Source organism: Desmodus rotundus, chromosome 7 (assembly GCF_022682495.2).
Source record: "Desmodus rotundus isolate HL8 chromosome 7, HLdesRot8A.1, whole genome shotgun sequence".
Classification (NCBI taxonomy): Eukaryota; Metazoa; Chordata; class Mammalia; order Chiroptera; family Phyllostomidae; genus Desmodus; species Desmodus rotundus.
This window is the reverse complement of record NC_071393.1, coordinates 319,727-339,055: the sequence shown is the minus strand read 5'-3', so window position 1 is coordinate 339,055 and position 19,329 is coordinate 319,727. Positions and strand designations below refer to the sequence as shown.

Genomic DNA, 19,329 nt, shown 5'->3' with positions numbered 1-19,329 from the left:
AAGCGCCCCGTCGCCCAATAGGGAGACTCGTCGCGCCCCACCCGGCCAAGCTCCAATCGCTGCGGGCGCCGGAGGGGAGGGGGCTCCTCCGGGACCCCTATGGGCCTTGCGCAGGCGCCTCGAGCTCCAATCGCCGCCGGCGCCCGAGGGGAGGCGGCCCGTTAGGGACCCGGGGAAAAGTGTGCGGAGGCGCACGCTGCGCACTGCAGGCTCTGTCCCGGACGGCGCCGCGGGACGCAGCGGGCCGGGAAATGTCTGGCGGTCCCCGCGCCAGCTTCTGGCGGACCTGGGGCGGGGTGGGTGCCCGGAGGCCATGGCTCCCGCGGCGTCCAGGCTGCGGCCCGAGGCCGGGCTCGCGGCGCTGCCGCGGAGGGCGCTCTCCCAGTACCTGCGCCTCCTGCGACTCTACCCTGTGCTCACCAAGGCGGCCACCAGGTGGGCGCGGGTCGGGCGGACGCGACCGGAGACCCGGCTGCGGAGCCGCCTCCCTAGGGGTTGAGTGCTGAAGGCTCCTGCGGGCGTAGAACGGACTTCCAAAGACCGGAGCCCGCCGGGGGGTTGGCACAGTCATTCCTAGGCGCTCCCGCTGAGCAGCCGGGTGCAGGATAGGGGAGAGCCCAGAATTCGGGGGCCGGGGGCACTCTTGCGGACGCGTCCCCGCGACGACGGGCCCGGGGGCTGGGGTCTGCATCTGTCGGAAAGCTCGAGGGGCTAGGGGATCAGATCTGTGTTAGCAAAGCGCCTAGGAGCCGCTAGGGAACCCTGCCCTTTGACATACAGCGCGACCCTGTTTATGAGACAGCTCATTACTTCCAGCGAACTGATTTTACAAGCTTGTTCCCTTTTACTAGTTCAGCCTTTCATAAACATGCACAACGTGCTTCCGTGTGCCCAGCATCCTCAGTGTTTAGATAGGTGGCTAAGGCCCCAACCGCCATGGGACTGGCATTCCAGTGAAGAACTACACAAAAAGCAGGTAAATATATAAAACAGGGAACTTATCCAAGGAGGCGACATTTGAAAAGAAGCTGAAGGGACGCAAATGCTGTTTGGCAGCGGGCACAGTGCCTGCAAAGGTCCAGAGGGAGCGGCCGGGTGATGGAGTGCAAGTCGAACAGTGAGCAACGGGGAGGACGAGAAGTGTCCAGGGATCAGATCAAGGTCTTTATCGCCCACACTGAGACCTTTGGATATTTTAGCTCAGAAGGCAGCTACAGACTAAGCCTTGGAGCGACATGGCCTGTCTCTACCTTTTTATTGAAATTCGTTACTGTGATAATTGCAGATTCACATACAGTTATAAGAAGTAATGCAGGGAGATCCCTTTTACACTCGCGCAGTTTCCTTCATCGGCAACATTTTGTAAAACAATACAATTTCACAACCAGAACACTGGCATGGGTACAGACCACAGATGATAGATTTCCCCAGCTCTTCTTGCACTTGCCCTGTGTGTGTGTGTGTGTGTGTGTGTGTGATTTTAGTGCTCTCGTTGTATCACATGTGCAGGTTTTATCCACCAGCAGGGGTGAAACACTGAAAATTTTCATCATGAGTTTCCCTCCCACACATGGTGACCTTTGCAGAATTATAGTACAATGTCACCACCGGGATATGGACCCTGATACTGTCCACCGAGTGGAGGTCTTGCTGTGCTCCCGTGCGTGTGCGTGTGCGCGTGCGCGCCCTGCAGTCTCCTCTGCCCTTTGACGCAGGGACTTTGCATTGCTGCCTCGTGAGGATTTGTCCCTGCATCCCCAGCAGGACCTCAGGACAGCCCTGCTGACTATGCAGGAACAGAGCCTGCCTGCTGCTGCTCCTGTTTTCTTACCACCTCTCTGTCCACAGTGGCATCTTGTCAGCACTTGGGAATTTCCTGGCCCAGATGATTAAGAAGCGGAAAAAAGAAAACGGCCCTCAAAAGCTAGACGTCAATGGCCCTCTCAGATATGCCATTTACGGGTGAGTTCCGTAATGGGGCTGGTCTGCCCAGTAGCAGACTGAGTGCAGTGAAGCTAAGGTATCAAGTTTCTGGGATAATCTAATTTGGAAAAATAATGTTTAAAACATTGAAGTAATCATGGGGAAAAATCAGAACAGCGGATGTTAACTTCACTTATCTCCTAGTTTTATGTGGTTATTTTGAATTTCCTGAGTGGGAGTGGTCTTTTCACTGGGCAGAGGGAACTAAGAGCATATAACACACCTGAGGCTAAGTTGGACTTCAAGACTGGAAGACCACTGAAAATGGAAAACAGACTCAGACACGGCTAGTTAGCAGTTTTCAAAGCATGAACGTCTAGAAAATACTGAGGTGTCCTGAAAAACGCCCAGTTCCTGAACCACTTATTGAATTGCAAAAGCCCAGAGATGCAGGAGCTTTATCAACTAAATTCACCCTGAGTTCTCTGGCCAATAGTAGTGTCTGTATAGATGGATTATTCTGAAGTCTTTTGCAATGAGTGATTTTTTTTCCCCCAATTCAAAATTCATGAATATCATTTTTGTAAGTATTGTTAACTTTATAGTCTACGGCCATACCACCCTGAATGAGGCTGATCTCGTCTGTAAGTATTGTTAACTTTATCCATAGCTTTTTCCATAATGTATTTAAAACTGTAATTCCCCACCTCCCAGAGAGGGGGAGTGTGTCAGAATCCCTTGGGGGGCCTTACCCACCAGTTTTCCATCAAGAGGCTGCTGTCTTTCTCTGGCAGGGTGGGAAGGACCATAGGTAATCAGTTGTTTGAAGAATTTCAGTGTCAGAAGTTGGAAGACCCCTGGGTACCTGCCCATCTTTTTATTGCTGAGTTTTATGGCGCAAAGTGTGTGGTGGGTCTAGGTCTCTGCACAAAGGGCAGTGGTGCAGACAAGCCGGTGAATAGCCCCAGGGTTCCCCTGGCCGATTACCTGGGGTGTGTCCTTTTATGTATTACTGAGCACCTGCTGAGCCAGGCCCTGCAGACACAGCAGTGAACGGACAGACACGATCATGCCCTGTAACAACGTGACGATTTTACCTTCTAGGGGGTGAAGAGAGGGCATTGTGTAACTAAACAAATGTGATTGTGACATGTAGTGATACCTGCTATGAAGAAAGGAAGCAGGGCCTGGGATAGAGGGTGGCAGAGACAGCAGTGGGTTCGTTATCGAGAACAAGCAGGAAAGAGCTCTCCCAGCAGACAGTGCTGAGGAGACAGCCCTGGGAAGATGGTGCGGATCCAAGGCAGAAAGGAGTCTGATCTGTCAGAGGCAAAAAAGAATGCTCGAACTCGAGTCAAGCCAAGCACACTTTGTAGAGGGACCACAGCTCTGGGTGGTCAGTGCTGAGCGATGCAGGGAGGCAGGGTTGGGACCTGGTGTTTGGGGGTGAGCCCAGACCCGAGAAGGCGCTCCAGCTCACCCCCTGTGGGCCTCAGGTTCTTCTTCACAGGGCCACTGGGTCACTTCTTCTACCTCTTCATGGAGCACTGGATCCCTCCTGAGGTCCCCTGGGCAGGGGTCAAGAGGCTCCTCCTGGACCGCCTTCTCTTTGCACCGGCCTTCCTGTTGTTGTTCTTCTTCGTCATGAACTTCCTGGAGGTTGGTCTCTCCTGCCCTATTCCCACAGCTCCTCCCTGGGCAGAGGGGCTCTTAACCTGGCATCTCGGGGTGGAAGTCTGAGGGTCTGCGAGCTTGTCACAACATTCAGATGAAGGCTCTCGCTTCCCTTGGCGAACGCCGGGACAGCATAGTCGTGCTCGCAGCGCCTGTGGGTCCGCAGTGGAAATCACACCAGTCAGATGTCCCTGATGTCATCTATGCCCCTCACTCCTTGAACCTGCCGTTAGGTCTCGTCACTGAGTTAGGAGTTAATAAAGCACATCAGCTAGTCGATCATGAACCCTTTCTGAATCCTTTGATGGCTGTATTCAGTATGATTGTTTCCTCTGTAGCCCTGTATCTCTTATACAGTACAAAACGTGATTCTGGAAACTGGGTCCATGCGCTCCGCTGTACTACCAAAGAGGCCGTGGCCAGGAGTTTCAGACCCCAGGGGTGTAGCGGAAGCCTGAGCCAACTCAGTGCCTGGGCCTCCTAAGTGCTCTGACGAAGCTGACTCAGCAGCACAGACCTGACATCTCAGGCCCCGAGTGGGAGGTCTGCTCCCCCTGCCCCCTGCCAGGCCCAGCCCAGCGAACTGGGCCTCCACCCCTCACCTCCTGCTCTCTGTCCTTCTGCTCTGTGCCCAAGATGTGTCATGCTCTGCCTTGAAATTTGTTTCAGCCAGTCACAGGGCGTAAAGTCTTCTCATCCAGCTTTTATTTTGGAACAGTATCTCAGTTTTTGTTACTCAGCTATCTAAGTTTTTGTTCCTGAGGAGAATACCCCTTCCTGTGCAAAGTGACCTGGGGGGAAGAAGGGAAGATGTGTAGACTTCACTGTGATTGCTAGGAAGTCCCTGATAGTAAAAGGTCCTTTACTGAGGACTGAGCTGAGGCAGCAAAGGGTGCCTGCCTTAGAAGTGAGGGCTCCACCGCTCTGTTTCAAAACACACGCAGCCGGCCGCCTGGAGTTTTGAAACATTAAGTTATCACATTCCTGTGTGTTTAAAGCATTACTCTGTTCTTTTGATGGACTCTATTCATTTCCATTGTCTTTTTTTCTTTCTGGCCGTTGCTACCAGACTCTTCATCACCCTATTTTATGCTGTTTTAAATCTGTGGTAATGTAGGCCTTTTCAAGGCGGCTATTATGCACCTAACCTTCCAGAAGATATTTAGCATCAACTTATTGGGGTACGTTTTTTTAAAAAGCCGACAAGTTGTGGTAGGGAATGTGTCGACTTTGGAGATTATTTTGTAAAGAACTGACCGCGGAGCCCTGCGAGCAGATGCGGGGCGCCCAATGCCGCGGGGCAGCCGTTGGGGGCGAGGGCTGACGTCCCCACTGGGAGCTGGGCGCTCCCCGTGCCGCAGCTTTTCCAGCTGGAGGGTGGGCTTCCAGCTGCACCGCTCCTGACGTGCACATGTGCTGTCTGCCTCTAAACGAAGCAAAGTCTACACTTTAGAAAGTCCACGTGTTAGGGTGTGGGGTCCCCCAGACCCTGGTGACCCGGCCTCAGCCCGAGGTCAGTGGGGCTCGCTCACGGTCTGCGTTTCCCTCCTTTCCAGGGCGGAGACACGGCCGCCGGCGCTGCCAAGGTGAGGAGCACCTTCTGGCCGGCGCTGCAGACCAACTGGCGCATCTGGACCCCCGTGCAGTTCATCAACGTGAACTACGTCCCGGTGCAGGTGAGGCAGCCGGCACGCCCGCGCGACCGCAGGACATCCGCCCCGCTGCTCCCCTTCAGCCTTTTTTTTGCCCCTCGCAACAACCTGTTTTCTTTCGGCGTCACCGTCACCCAGGTCCCGAGCTCCGTCCGGAATCCTTAAAGTCTGGATTCCGGGGTAAAGCCCGTAGCGGGTGCCCCCCTACGTGCATTCGTCACGCAAACGTTTATTGAAAGCCCGGGTCGGGGCAGCGCATGGGTTTCCCTGAGGCGGGGGCCTCACCGCAGTGACGTCAGAGCCACCCCTGGCGGGCGCAGTACACACACTAATTTGAATGCCTGCCGGTGAGGTCCCGCCTCCCTACCGCCTGTGCACGCCAAGCGCAGCCTGTGGTCAGCGGCTCGCGGGGCCACTCCAGGGGTGCGCGTGTGCTAGGACGTCCCGGCCAGGTTGATTACGGCTGCGCTGCAAGACTGAGCTGGGTCCTAGGAATGCACTGCAGACTTCCTGCGCCCCCCACCCTCCAGCTCAGTCTAGCGGGTCACACATGGCGAGCTCTCACTTCCCAACAAAATGTACCAACACTGAGGCCATGATTCTGCCCAGGAACGCCCATCAGAGACCCAGCATCTGGGTTTTTTTTTTTTTACTGGGGGCCCGGGCAGGTCTGCGGACCAAAACGCCAGGCTCCAGAGAAGGGCAGGCGGTCAGCGTAAGCCACACTGTTTATGCAAGCAGGGTAGGCACTGGGGGCCATTCTTATTAGTTGGGCAAAGGCCCCTCCCGAAATCCCAGTTCCCAGACGCTGCTGGGCCTTTCCAAGGACAGCAGCCGCAGGCCTGCGTGCTGCCGCTCTTCTGCAGCCATTTGAGTAACTTACTTGAAGTGTCTGGGGAAGGCTGGTTTCCATCCACTTTAGAGAGAAGAGAGAGTAGGGCAGAACCCTCTTGGGAAAGAGCTACACTGAAAGGATGGGAGGCGGAGGGAGGAACAGGCTCCATGACCCCTACTCCCAGGAATTCGGTAACAGAAACCCCAGAGGAGAGACAGGAGAGACAACCACAGCAGGTGCTACATTGGAATGAAAGGTGGTTAGTTTCCCTGGGCTTCAACAATGACCCTTACAGGTGAATTTCCCAGGAGCAACTTCAGGGGCTCCCCGGGGCTGAGAATTGAGGAGTGGGTGGTGGAGCAGTGGGTGTGAGAGGTGGGAGAGGGCGGGGAGGAGGCTGTGAAGCTAGAAGCTAGTCCAGTCTTTTGGAGATGTGCACAGGCTGCCCCTAATGGGAAGGGAGAGGTCAGGTATCAACACAGAGGTACTTTATGACCAGAGATGAGAAGGGGTGACAGATGCTGGGGGCCTCTCTCCACTCCTTTTTTCTTCTGGGAGGGCAGAGGGTAGGTTGGGGCCAGAATGAGGGGTAAAGGCATAAACCTGGGAACAGGAGGGAGTGGACTGGACATGGGAGCCAGGGAGGCCGAGACCACCACGTGCACAGGCCTGGGGCTCGGGGAGCTGAGAGGCGGCGAGAGTCAAGGTTTTCCGAGGGTGCAACCAGGGAACGGGAGGCAGTGAAACTAGGGCGTGGCCGTGGAGTGTCAGGTGTACGGAGAAGGAAATAAGGGTGTGGAAGACAGGGTGGCAGGGCTCCTGAAGGATCGGTGGTTGCCAGAACACAGGCTGGAAAATCGAGTCTTTGCAAGTAGTAGGGACAGAAAGCTGTGTGGCTGGGGTTTCCATTCTAGGTGGTTGTGGATGGATGCTTAAGGGGCAGTGGGTTATTCAACGAATGTTTATTGAGCACCTACTATATGGCCCACTGCTGTAGGCTGGGGATACAGAGATCAGAGAGACAGAGCAGACTGCTGCTGCCATGGAGCTCATGTGCCAGGTAGACTCCCCGACTGGATGTGATTTCAGGTAGGGGTCTGCCCAAGAGATCACTGCAGCAGGGCAGTGGGACAGTGACAGCTTAGAGTGAAGAGCAGGGCATGTGGGGGATAGGAGGGGCCAGCCTTGAGGTGACAGAGGCTGAGTCAGGACCTGAAGCTGAAGTGCTCGTGTGGGAGGGTAAGGGACAGGTGAGGCAGGCGCTCTTTGTCCTCTTCCTCCCCCTCTGTACAGTGCTCGGCGAAGGAAAAGCTGGCAAACAAAACAGTGGGCGGCTGGACTCTGCCCCAGGGGACTGGTGTCTGCTAAGTGTCATCAGGGCCTTGCACTTACTCAGGCCTGTGTTCTCTATGGCAGTTCCGGGTGCTTTTTGCCAGCCTGGTGGCTCTGTTCTGGTATGCCTACCTGGCCTCCCTGGGAAAGTGAGGATGGCCGGAGAGGATGCCCGTGCACTGATGAGCTGAGTCTGGGCAGCACCTACCTGCCCAGGGTGAGTGCAGAAATGGCCTGGTCATAACTCATCTTAACACCAGATCCTGTGATTCAACAAGCCTTAAAATGATGGAGAATCAGCAATCTCTTAATGTTAGAATCTCATGCTTTAAAAAGGCAGTAGCTGAATTCAGGTGGTGCTGCCTGGAAACAGTCACAATGATTTCACTAGCTGCCTTGGACTGAATTAAGATCACAATAAACTCTAGTGTAGCTTTTTCTGTGGTGGTTTTAACTTCTCACGGTGACTACTGTGGCTTTGGAACAAATGCATGGTCTGAGGGCTGCCCTCATGTCAGTTTTACTTTCAGAAGAAATCATGGAAAAATATACAATACTACTGCTTAGCTACCGGGCGCCAGAGGAAAAGGCCCTTCTAAACCAAGACTTTCCCGGAAGTCCTGAGAGGCTGCCTGATAAACAGGCTGACCTGCTGCTCATTTCCTGCTCTCCTGTTGCTCAGTGACAATACCCTCCCACCCTTTTCTCACTCAGAACCTTCTTTCCTGGTAGGATCCCACGCTGGTATCATGGATACAACATCCCTTGGCAGCCGGCCAGGGCTTCTGTGGCTCAGTAGATCGAGCTGCAGCCTGCAAACCAAAGGGTTCGTCAGTGGGATTCCCAGTCAGGGCACAGGCCTGGGTTGTGGGCCGGATGTCCAGATGGGGATGCACACAAGGCAACCACACATCAGTTTCTCTTCCTGTCTCTAAAAATAAATAAAATCTTAAAAATACCCCCTTGGGAACCTTAGTTATCTGTTTTGTGAAGTTTTCTTGTCCCATGTGGTTTCTATTTAATCAGCTTGCTTTTCCTTGTTTAGGTCTTTGTCTTTCTCAGTTGGGGTTTCCTCAAGTATCTGTTGATCTTTGATTGTGCATCAGTGTTTTTAAGTCAAAGCCACTCAAGAAGTCTTTGGGAGCTCAGTGTGAATGGGCTGCACTTGTCAAATGTTACTCTCTGTGGGCTGACCCAGTTTTGCTGGGAATCACTAGTTCTCAATAACTGAGATCTTTTCTCTTGGGCTGGTCAGTTTCCCCAGAGAGGAGTCCTTTCATTTCTTACCTGGGGGAAGGATGGTGTTGTAGTGGAGCAGGGAATAAGCCTAGTGGCCAACTGCAGGAAAGGGGTGAGAGGTCCTATTAGTACCTGGCCTTCAGATAATGTCACTGTTATTACTGCATCCCAGTCTCAGCTGCCTGGTGTCTCACACCTAGTCCTTCTGGTTCAAATCCTCTGGGATGAAATTTCTCTAGTCTTCTGCCATAATGGAGGTGCAGCACTCACCTGAATGTATAGGTCATGGAGCGGAGGAAGAGGACAGCCCTCCTGTTCAGCCCCACCCACCATCCTGTAGGGGTGGGGGGAGGGTGGGATAATGCCTGTAACTCCCTGAACTTTCCGGACTCACTGGACTAAGTGAGCTTGCTTCCTGGGTTCCGTCAGTACAGGCAACTGGTGATTTATCTTCCCAGGTCAATAGGCTTGATTTCCAGCTTCCAAAATTTTGTCAACTGATTTATTCTTTTTTGTGGACTCAGATACGTCCTTGTGTATTTATCTTGTGTATCCTTTTTAAATCTTTTTACCTTTGGTTTAGTAAGCAACCTAGGAGACATAAATGTATGTGTTCAAGACACCATGTTTAAACTTAAGATCTGGGTAGTTCATGGTAATAGACTCATTTTCCCAAACCCGAAGTGTTTTTTTAAAAACATGATCTTTTAAAAAAGATTTTATTTTTAGAGAGAGGGAAAGGGAGAGGGACAAAGAGGAAGAGAAACATCATGTGTGGTCGCTTCTCGCGCGCCCCCTACTGGGGACCCAGCTTGCAACCCCGGCGTGTGCCCTGACTGGGAATGGAACAGGCGACCGCAGACCAGCTTCAATCCACTGAGCCACACCAGCCAGAGCCAGTGTTTTAAAAATGTAAACCAGAGCACATCACTTACCAACTTAAAAACTTGCATAGGTGGGCGACCCAGGAAGTCCACTTCTGGGTGTGCCCGTAAAAGAACTGAACGCAGGGACTCGAAGAGATCTGCAGGCCCACGTTCACAGCAGCATCGCCACAACTGCCAGGAGGTGGAAAACCCAAGTGTCCATGGAAGCCTGGATGGGTAAGAAGTGATCTACCACGCAGTGGAATTTATTGAGTCTTACAAAGGAAGGGAATTCTGACTCCTGCTCCTACGTGGATGAATCTTGAGGACCTTACATTCGTGAAAGTAAGCTATCCCCAGTAGAACACATACTCTATGATTTCACTTACACGTGGTGCCTAGTCAGCCGCACAGAGACTGAGAGGAGACTTGGGAGGAGTGTTGAATGTGGGCAGCGTCAGTTTGGGAAGACCAAAGACTCACGGGGACCGTAGGGAGGTGACGGTTGCACGGTGCGAACGGGCTTAACACCCCTGAGCCGCGCCTGTAACCTCATATGTGCATTTTACTGCAGTAAAGTCAAAACAAGACCTGCGGAGGTCTCACATTTCACTAAACTGAATCCCAATTTCTTATCTCCGAGGCCGCCTCTGCCACCTCCCCTCTGCTACCGCGGCATGGTCAGCCCAGTCCCACGCTGTCCCGGGCGCTAGGCAAGCTCAGGGGTCCCGTCCGGCCCCTCAGGTGGCGCCGCGTGAACACTCGCGCTCCAAGGCCGCAGTGATTTGCACCCGGACCTTGCGCAGAAACTGGAGAAAAAGCTCACAGAACCACCACTCACCGAGTTGCTGTGCCTGGTTCCGGAAGTCAGCGGTCTTGCGCCCCAGGAGGCGGGACTTCCGCCCCGCCGCCCCGCCGCGGCCGGAAGCGGATGTCCGCCGCAGCGTGTGCCCAGCGACTCGCCGTCCGCGCCCAGGACCGCTTGCGCGGAGCAGAGCAGGACGGCCGGGCATGGCGTTCCGGCAGGTGCTGCAGCTGGCGGCCTGCGGCCTGGCCGGGGGCTCGGCCGCCGTGCTCTTCTCCGCCGTGGCGGTTGGGAAGCCCCGTGCGGGCGGGGACGCGGAGCCGCGTGTGGTCGAGCCGCCGGCGTGGGCCGGGGTCGCACGTCCCGGGCCCGGCGTCTGGGACCCCAACTGGGACAGGTGCGGGACCGGCGGGTGGGGTGGGGTGGGGTGTCGGGCGGCGGGTCCCCCACGGCCCCTTGCCGCCCCGCTCTGTCTGACGTGGTCGGTTTGGCTGAAGGAGTCGGGCTTCGTGCGGGCTCTCTCTGGCTGTGATGTGGGCGGCCCCCACCCCCGCCAAACCCCCTCCTCTGCCCAGAGGGTCGTTTTGAGGAGCAAGTTCATGGAGGCCGGGCCAGTGGTCGTTTTCAGTTCTAGGCCAAGGGCCTGTCCCCGTTGTTTCGGTCCTCGGGTTGGATGTGGCGCGTTGGTCGTTTCCTAGGCACTTAGAGGGTGCGAGGGACCTCTGCGCGGGGCGGGGGCGCGCAGGGCCCTCGGGTGTGCCCCGGCCTCAGCCACATAACCTCACGAGCGCTTGAAAAGTGGCTCCTGGGATCAAGAAACGGTTTATAGTCTCGTTTAATGTTAAATTTTAAAGCCAAAGCAGTGCGGATGCTTAAGTATTTATGTGCTGATAGTGTTTGTGATGCGTTGGATCAAATAAAGTGAGTCTCACCCGTTTCTTCCTACTCTCTACATGTCCCTGCTTGGAAGTCTGTCACCGCCGCTGCTGGTGGTGTTTCTCTGGGACAAACCTTCCCGGCTCCCGATGGCGCATTTGCTGGGAGGGGGGCACAGAACTAACACACTCTTAGCCTGGTTGTATCAGGAACGAAATGGAGATTGTTCTTTAGCCTTTACTTTTTAAAAGATAAATTAGCTTTGAATAATTTTAGATTTGCAGGAAAATTGCAGACATGACAGAGTTCCTATGTACCCCACACCTGATTTCCTCTATTATTAGTATGGCAAGTTTGTCTCAACCAGTGATGTCCATACTTTGTGGGGATAATTCAGGTTTTCCCTATCCTCTTTTCCAGGGTCCCATGTGACAGTCGGTCCTCGGGCTCCCTTTTGCTGTGACAGTTTCTCACCTTTTTTGATGACCATGACAGTGTGTAGAATGTCCCTCAGTTGACATGTCTGTTTCGTGTGGTTAGAACGGGCCATCTTCTCTTTTTTCAACGTGAGGACAGTCCTCCCAATGTCTTAGGCCTTTGTAAGAAAACAGGTTCTCTCTGAGGCTCAAGCCTAGATCCATGGAAGGGGTGTGTCCCTACTGGACGGTTTCAGATCTGCAGCCTCTCCCTGGGAACCTCACCCAGTGTGCGCTGCGGGTCTGCCTGCAGCTCCCTGGTGTCTTCTCTGGCTCAGCCCTGGTGCCCACACCCCTGCCATTGCAGCCTCTCAGCCTGGTTGTGTTCCGGGCACCGTGGTTTTGCACAGCCCAGGCAGAGCCTTTGAGTCACCACGAGTCAGCCTTCTGCCCCAGAACTTACTCTAGTCGAGCACGTCCCTGTCCCAGCTCTGCCAGTGTCACAGACGTTCAGTTCTGTGAGCCAACAGACATGTCTGCCGTCATGGGTCACTTTTCAGTGGCTTTGCTGACGCGTCCCTTCCCCTCCCATCAGCTCCTAACAGGTGCCAACCATGGGTTCCACGATAAGGGAAACATCCCCTCCCTCCTGTCCCACGTACTACTGATGTGTTTAAAGTGTGCTTCAATTTCCAGTTTTTTTTTAAATATATTTATTGATTATGCTATTACAGTTGTCCCATTTCCCGCCCCCATCACTCCATTCTGCCCACCCCCTCCCTCCCACATTCCCCCCCTATAGTTCATGTCCATGGGTCATACTTATAAGTTCTTTCGCTTCTACATTTCCTACACTATTCTTACCCTCCCCCTGTCTATTTTCCACCTATCATCGATGCTACTTATTCTCTGTACCTTTCCCCCCCTCTCCCCCTCCCATTCCCCTATTGACAACCCTCCATGTGATCTCCATCTCTATGGTTCTGTTCCTGTTCTAGTTGTTTGCCTAGTTTGCTCTTGTTTTTGTTTTAGGTGTGGTCGTTAATAACTGTGAGTTTGCTGTCATTTTTACTGTTCATATTTTTGATCTTCTTTTTCTTAGGTAACTCCCTTTAACATTTCATATAATAAGGGCTTGGTGATGATGAACTCCTTTAACTTGACCTTATCTGGGAAGCACTTTATCTGCCCTTCCATTCTAAATGATAGCTTTGCTGGAGAGAGTCATCTTGGATGTAGGTCCTTGCCTTTCATGACTTTGCATACTTCTTTCCAGCCCCTTCTTGCCTGCAAGGTCTCTTTTGAGAAATCAGCTGACAGTCTTATGGGAACTCCTTTGTAGGTAACTGTGTCCTTTTCTCTTGCTGCTTCTCAGATTCTCTCCTGTTTAATCTTAGGTAATGTAATTATGATGTGCCTTGGTGTATTCCTCCTTGGGTCCAACTTCTTTGGCACTCTCTGAGCTTCCTGGACTTCCTGGAAGTCTATTTCCTTTGCCAGATGAGGGAAGTTCTCCTTCATTATTTGTTCAAATAAGTTTTCAATTTTTTGTTCTTCCTCTTCTCCTTCTGGCACCCCTATGATTCGGATGTTGGAACGTTTCAAGATGTCCTGGAGTTTCCTAAGTCTCTCCCCATTTCTCCGAATTCTTGTTTCTTCATTCTTTTCTGGTTGGATGTTTCTTTCTTCCTTCTGGTCCACACCGTTGATTTGAGTCCCAGTTTCCTTCGCATCACTATTGGTTCCCTGTACATTTTCCTTTGTTTCTCTTAGCATAGGCTTCATTTTTTCATCTGGTTTTCGAACCAATTCAACCAATTCTGTGAGCGTCTTGATAACCAGTGTTTGAACTGTGCATCCGATAGGTTGGCTATCTCTTCCTCGCTTAGTTGTATTTTTTCTGGAGCTTTGAAGTGTTTTGTCATTCGGGCCATTTTTTGGGGGGGGTCTTGGTGTGTCTGTTACTTTAAGGGGCGGAGCCTTAGGTGTTCACCGGGGGCGGGGTAACGCTGGTCGCTGCGCTGATACGCTGTATGTGGGGGAGGGGCCAAGAGGGAGCAATGGCGCCCGCTCCACTCTCTACCGGATTCCAGCCACTCCCTTGGCTACCCACAGTCAAACTGGGCCCCTCTGGTGCTGGTTCCCGAGTGGGTGGGCTTGTGCACACTCTAGGCCCCTGTGGGTCTCTCCAACGACCTCTCCTGTGAGGCTGGGAGTCTCTCCTGCTGCTGCCCCAACCCCCACGGGCGTTTTCAATCAGAGGTCTGAGGCTTTATTTCCCCGCGCTGGAGCCCTGGGTTGTGCGGTCTGCTTTGCTCCCCGCCGTTTGTCCGGTTTATCTGTGCGCAAGTGTGGGGCGGGGGCCGCGGGGTACTACCCGCCGCTCTGCCTGCCCCGCTCTTTGCCACTCCGAGTCCAGCCCTCTCGGTTTATCTGCGTGAATGTGGGGCCGCAGGGTCTGCTAGTGGTCAGACTGCCTGCCCCGTTCGTCCCACACTCCGCCAGTCTCTGTCACCACGGCCATGCGAGTCCTCTCCGGCCCGGTGCCCATCTCCGCCCCTCCTACCAGTCTGGATGTATGTTTATTTTTTATTTCCTTGGTGTCGGACTTCCTTGCTGTTTGATTTTCTGTCAGTTCTGGTTGTGCGAGGGGGCGCAGTGTGTCTACCTATGCCGCCATCTTGGTTCTCCAATTTCCAGTTTTGTTATTTTGAATTAAGTAGCCACGTGGCTAGTGGCTACTACTGGATACCACAGTTTCAGACTTGGCCTCAGTGACCGTTCAGCGAGGTGGTTCTGGCCACCCTCCCACAGCCACTCCTGTAACCTGGCCTTGCTTCTCCATCACCGGTCACCCTGCTGTTGCCAGTCTGTCCCTGCAGAACACGTTGCACGAGGGCTTTGTGCATCTGTTCTGTTCTGCTCCCCGTGCAGCTGCCCAGAGCAGGCCCGGCACGCAGCTCCGGGGCGGGCGAGGTTATTGGCTCCTCTCAGGGCTTTCCCAGCGTGGAAAGACGTCTTTTCAGGAATTCTGAAGCATGACAGGTGAAGAGGAGGCATGAGGACATACCGTCTCCTCTTTCAACATTAGGCGAGAACCGCTGTCCCTTGTCAACCTGCGGAAGAGGAACCTAGACTCTGGAGATGACGACGTGGCATCCAGGGCAGACAACTGCAAAGCCAAGGCCACGCGGCACATCTTCCTCATCAGGCACTCCCAGTACCACGTGGACGCATCCCGGGACAAGGACCGCACCCTGACACCTCTGGGTATGTGGCTAGCCTCCTTGGACCCTCATCAGGGGCCCTTGGCCCAGATTCAAGGGTTGTCATTGTGTAACTATCCGCCTCTGACACAAGACAGGCTTTGAAAATGTCCTCAATTTTAAAAAATATTGCAGGCAGACCTTGGAGAAGTTGTGGGCGTGGTTCCAGACCACAGCAATAAAGCCGGTTGTAATCTTTGCTGGAGGGTCTTGCCTTCAGTTCATTTAAAAACAAAAAACAAAAACAGAACAAAACATTGTCTGTACAGTGGGTCTTGCTGCAGGTGTCAACACCCACAGCCCCCCACCACAGGGGCTCCGTGTGCTCCTGCAGGGGGCACCCCCTGTGCACCGTTCCAGGTGCAAAAACATTGGTGTCCCTGCATGCAGCCGAAATGACTTTTTGAGGACATTTCCACTAGATTCTTGGACATACTTGAGGACAAGCACTTGCGTCTGCAGTCTGTACTTGGTGACGCCAGGGTCACTGGGTTTCTGTGTCCATGTCTGGCACTGGCACAGCCAGCAGGTCACAAGTGTTTGAGACTTAAGTCTTTGCACAAAATTGAGTGACATTGGTGTGAGGGACTCAAATAGTAGGCAGGACCCTGCCCAGACTTAGCCTGCCCATCTTGTTCCTTGACCCTAATGGAACTTGGTCAGGACTGAGGCATTTGTGGGGTGAACAGGAGGACGCTCCAGCGGCATGTGATTCTCTGTGTTTCACCTTCAAGGTCGTGAACAGGCTGAGCTAACTGGTCTCCGACTTGCGAGCTTGGGGTTGAAGTTTAATAAAATAATACATTCCTCCATGACCCGCGCAGTAGAAACCACCAACATCATCAGCAAACACCTGCCAGGTGGGTGTGTGCGTCCCTGGGTCCCTCGGCAGCCTCAAGGGACACGCAGGGTCACTCTGCTGAGTCACTGCTTCTCTGCAGGCGTCTCCACGGTCAGCACAGACCTGCTGAGGGAAGGTGCCCCCATTGAGCCCGACCCCCCCGTGTCTCACTGGAAGCCAGAGGCTGTGGTAAAACACCCCCACGACGGTGGTCTCCCTTCCTGTCCCTCGCTGGCCCTCCTGCCCTGGGCAGCTCCCCCTGCTCCCTCCACTCCCGTCCAGCACCTGCAGTCTTAGGGGTCTCACTCTGCCCCCAGCAGTATTACGAAGATGGAGCCAGGATCGAGGCCGCCTTCCGGAACTACATCCACCGGGCAGATGCCAAGCAGCAGGAGGACAGTTATGAGATCTTCATCTGCCATGCCAATGTCATCCGCTACATTGTGTGCCGGTGAGGGTCCCATGGGTGCCCTGGTCCTGGCCTCCCCTACTGCCAGGCAGTGCCAGCTCCTCTGCCCACCTCTCTGGCCTTCACACTGTCCTGGAGGCCAGGCCATGTCTTGCACTCGGAGTTTCTTGTGATTATGTTTTTGGCGGCAGTTGCCCACGTCCTGGGTGATGTGAACGTGGTCCCTGGGTAAAGGCACTGGACGTGTCACTTCAGTCATCTTTTCCCCTCAGTGACGACAGTGCCCACGTCCTGCCACAGGGCCACCCTGTGCGCCTTGGTCTGTCTTCCTTAGTGACTTCCTTCTGCAGGAGCTCGTTGCCTCCGTTAGCTCCCATCTGACGGGCTCCCCATCCCTTTGTGCAGCGACCCACCCACCTCGTTAGTCGTCTTGCTCTGCTGCTCCAGAGTCAGTGTCTGTCCTTCCTGGCTCCACACACAACCCTAGGGCCTTTGTGACACCGGCCCTGAGCTGCAGCCATGTGTCACAGATGGCCTGTAGGTGGGAAGGCCAGTTGGGTGCTTGTGTATTTAAAGTAACTGGGAACCTACTCGTGTCCCCCAGCCAATCCATTAGGAAGTGTCAGATGCTTCCATCGCAAGGGGATTCCCCTTCTCACGATGAGTCTGGCAGGGAAGGACAGAGCATGGCTAGCTGCCCAGAGCCTCTGCCTGCTGTGCTTGACCCCTGGGCCTGTGCCCAGGGCCGTTGGGGGCCACCTCTCCTCAGATGTCACATGCATGGCCCTGAGAGAGGCCCAGGAGTCCCAGCTCACTTGGGGGCTCCCTGTTACACCAGTGCTACTAGGGATGGAGGGGCCTCTGGGCTCCACAGCCTCCACCCCAAGTGCTCCGTAGGCCCAGCCTCAAAGCTATGCTCTGCGCACGCGTCCTAGTTACTGCCTCGGGCACCTGAAAGCGAGCCATCTGCGTGGACACAGCATTATTCCAGATCCTGGGACAGGGCCAACCTCAGCAGTCACTGTTGTGACCCCCATGCAGAAAAGATCAGGAATGCTTGGGGACTTGGAGCAGAGGTGACCTGTGTTAAAACTAAAGGGTCAAAAAGAGCCACAGTGTCTCCATGGAGACGGAGGGCACTCTGCTGGCTGACTTAGGACAGTGACAGCGACTCTTGAGACCTGAAGGAGCATGAAGCTTATTCCTTTAGGTTGACAAGTCTCATGGAGACTGGCTGCAGGGGCAGCCAAGGCGACACTGCTCATTCCCACCGAGACCTGGGCCTGGAGGCTGCCTGGTGACCCAGGAACATTGGGCTTTGTAGCAACTGCTAACCAGTAACTGTGCCTGAGTGGAAATGCAATGGGGCTATGGGCTGTCACCACCCACCGTCCCTGGGGAGAGGCTCAGGAGTGCTGCCCTGTGTCATCCCCCGTCCCATGGGTAGGCTGTCACCACCCCTCTGTTTCATGGGCTGTTGGCACTGGCATCGGCTCTGCGGGGTGGGGGCTGGCAGCTCTGCGAGCCCCTCCAGCCCATCCTATCCTCCCTCCAGGGCGCTGCAGTTCCCTCCTGAAGGCTGGCTCCGCCTCTCCCTCAACAACGGCAGCATCACCCACCTGGTAGTCCGGCCTGATGGCCGTGTGGCTCTCCGGGCCCTTGGGGACACAGGGTTCATGCCTCCTGACAAGATCTCCCGCTCCTGAGGCCCACTCTCGCCCAGTGTGGGAGCCACCAGGAACACGGATGCCTTCCTGCCGTTCCCTCCACAGGCTGTGCTGCGGTCACTTCCTCTCCCCAGGACCCGGCAGCTGCGGAGGGAAGTGTCTGAAATGCTGTTTCAGTCCTTGGGCCCCCAGATGGACAAGGGGAGCATTCAGGCCAGACCAGCCTGATCCTTTCAGTCTCCTGCCCCAGGAGAAGCCTGTGGGGTTGCAAGGAAGCCTCACAGGTGTCATTGCGGGCCCCAAGGAAGATTGCACCGACACGTCTTTGGTCACAGCCACAGCTGGCCATGTGACCCCTCAACCCTCTGTCAGCAAAGCCTGCCTGGCACTGGGGACTAGGAGGAGGGCTCAGCACTTCCATTCATGACTTATCTCGCTTCCTACATTCTTTCCCTTTCTTATGACCCTTCTGCCACTTACGTGTTCATTAGTTCAAGACTGTCCACCTGGGTTCTTGCAGCGAAAACTATCACTCCAAAGTCATGCAGCCCTGACGCTGTTGGAGCTGAACTCACCCACACGATTGGCCTCTCTGAGCAGGTGAGGGAGGGGGGCCAGGTGGTGACAGCCCAGAAGAGAGTCCTGTTTAAGTAAAATATTCAACTGACAATTGCCTCTGGCTGTTAAGCTCTTATGCTTACAGATTAAAATATTTGGACATGGTGTGCCCACCCCAAATATTGTTATTTACAAAAACAGTATAATTTCTATGAAGTGGTTATGAACATTTTCTGCAATCAGGTCAACCAAATGGGATACTTGATCTATTTCTGTCAACTTTGGAAATAACTACAAAATAAAATTTTATTTTACTGGTTTCCAAAGTACTAATTGCGACTGTTTCAAAGAAAACAGGAAGCCTGCACTGTGAAACAGATGGCAGCCCCAAATTTGCTGAGACATTTTCTGTAGAAAGCCCTTTTCCATGGCATCTCAGGCACCCAGGCTGATGGCTCACTGGGCAGCTCCCCTCAGGGCCTTGGTGGCAGGCCCTGACCCAGGACAGGGAGCCTATCGTAAATGCTTTTGTAGAAGCAGCCACCACACGTCATTTCCTAGGAATAGTTTAGACAACTAAGCCAGGCTCTGCCAGTTTTCCAAAGCCACAGATGCAACAGGCGGCACTCACGTTTGACCTCTGGGGATGGGGCCAGGGAGCCCTGCACGGCTGAGCCCTGTACCCTCAGGACCTATAAGCCTGAAGGTGGAGGTGGCAGGTCCTCCTTCCTGTCCTGTGTGTAACCTGCCTTTTGGTGGCATTTCTGTCCTTTACACAACCTGTGAGAAGCAGGGCATCACTTTGGAAACTGGAATAAGTCCACCCAAGTGGGACACAGCTAAGGAAGAGGAGGAGGGTGTTTAGACAGTTACAGGGCCCAGTGACATCGATGGAAAGTGTCCCATGAAATGTGGGGTGACAATAACCCAAGTTTGGCCGAAACAGCTACACGCCAGAAACACACATGAC

General features: G+C 54.0%; 1 protein-coding gene across 3 annotated transcripts; it reads left to right on the top strand.

The window, feature by feature from the left end:
- Positions 1-120: 120 nt before the first annotated feature.
- On the top strand, positions 121-18,679 carry PXMP2 (peroxisomal membrane protein 2). 3 transcript variants are annotated; one of them, XM_053927514.1, is made up of 11 exons: positions 121-435; positions 1,849-1,962; positions 3,420-3,582; positions 5,154-5,273; positions 9,611-9,758; positions 10,165-10,723; positions 14,710-14,888; positions 15,619-15,744; positions 15,826-15,914; positions 16,046-16,176; positions 17,690-18,679. In XM_053927514.1, the coding sequence occupies exons 1-11, from the start codon at positions 314-316 to the stop codon at positions 17,838-17,840; spliced, it is 1,902 nt and encodes a 633-aa protein (XP_053783489.1). In that variant the 5' UTR covers positions 121-313; the 3' UTR covers positions 17,841-18,679. The 3 variants fall into 3 exon arrangements, with proteins under 3 accessions (XP_053783489.1, XP_053783488.1, XP_053783490.1); XM_053927513.1 differs by having other exon boundaries at positions 16,043-16,176; XM_053927515.1 differs by lacking the exons at positions 9,611-9,758; positions 10,165-10,723; positions 14,710-14,888; ... (2 more) ...; positions 16,046-16,176; positions 17,690-18,679 and adding an exon at positions 7,501-7,854 and having other exon boundaries at positions 135-435.
- Positions 18,680-19,329: the final 650 nt, after the last annotated feature.

Excerpts from the sequence above, each read along its gene's own strand:
- PXMP2 (XM_053927513.1), top strand. The coding sequence starts at position 314 with ATGGCTCCCGCGGCGTCCAGGCTGCGGCCCGAGGCCGGGCTCGCGGCG. Across the intron at positions 3,583-5,153 it reads TCGTCATGAACTTCCTGGAG|GGCGGAGACACGGCCGCCGG; the intron begins GTTGGTCTCTCC and ends CCTCCTTTCCAG. Across the intron at positions 9,759-10,164 it reads GTCCATGGAAGCCTGGATGG|GCCGCCTCTGCCACCTCCCC; the intron begins GTAAGAAGTGAT and ends CTTATCTCCGAG.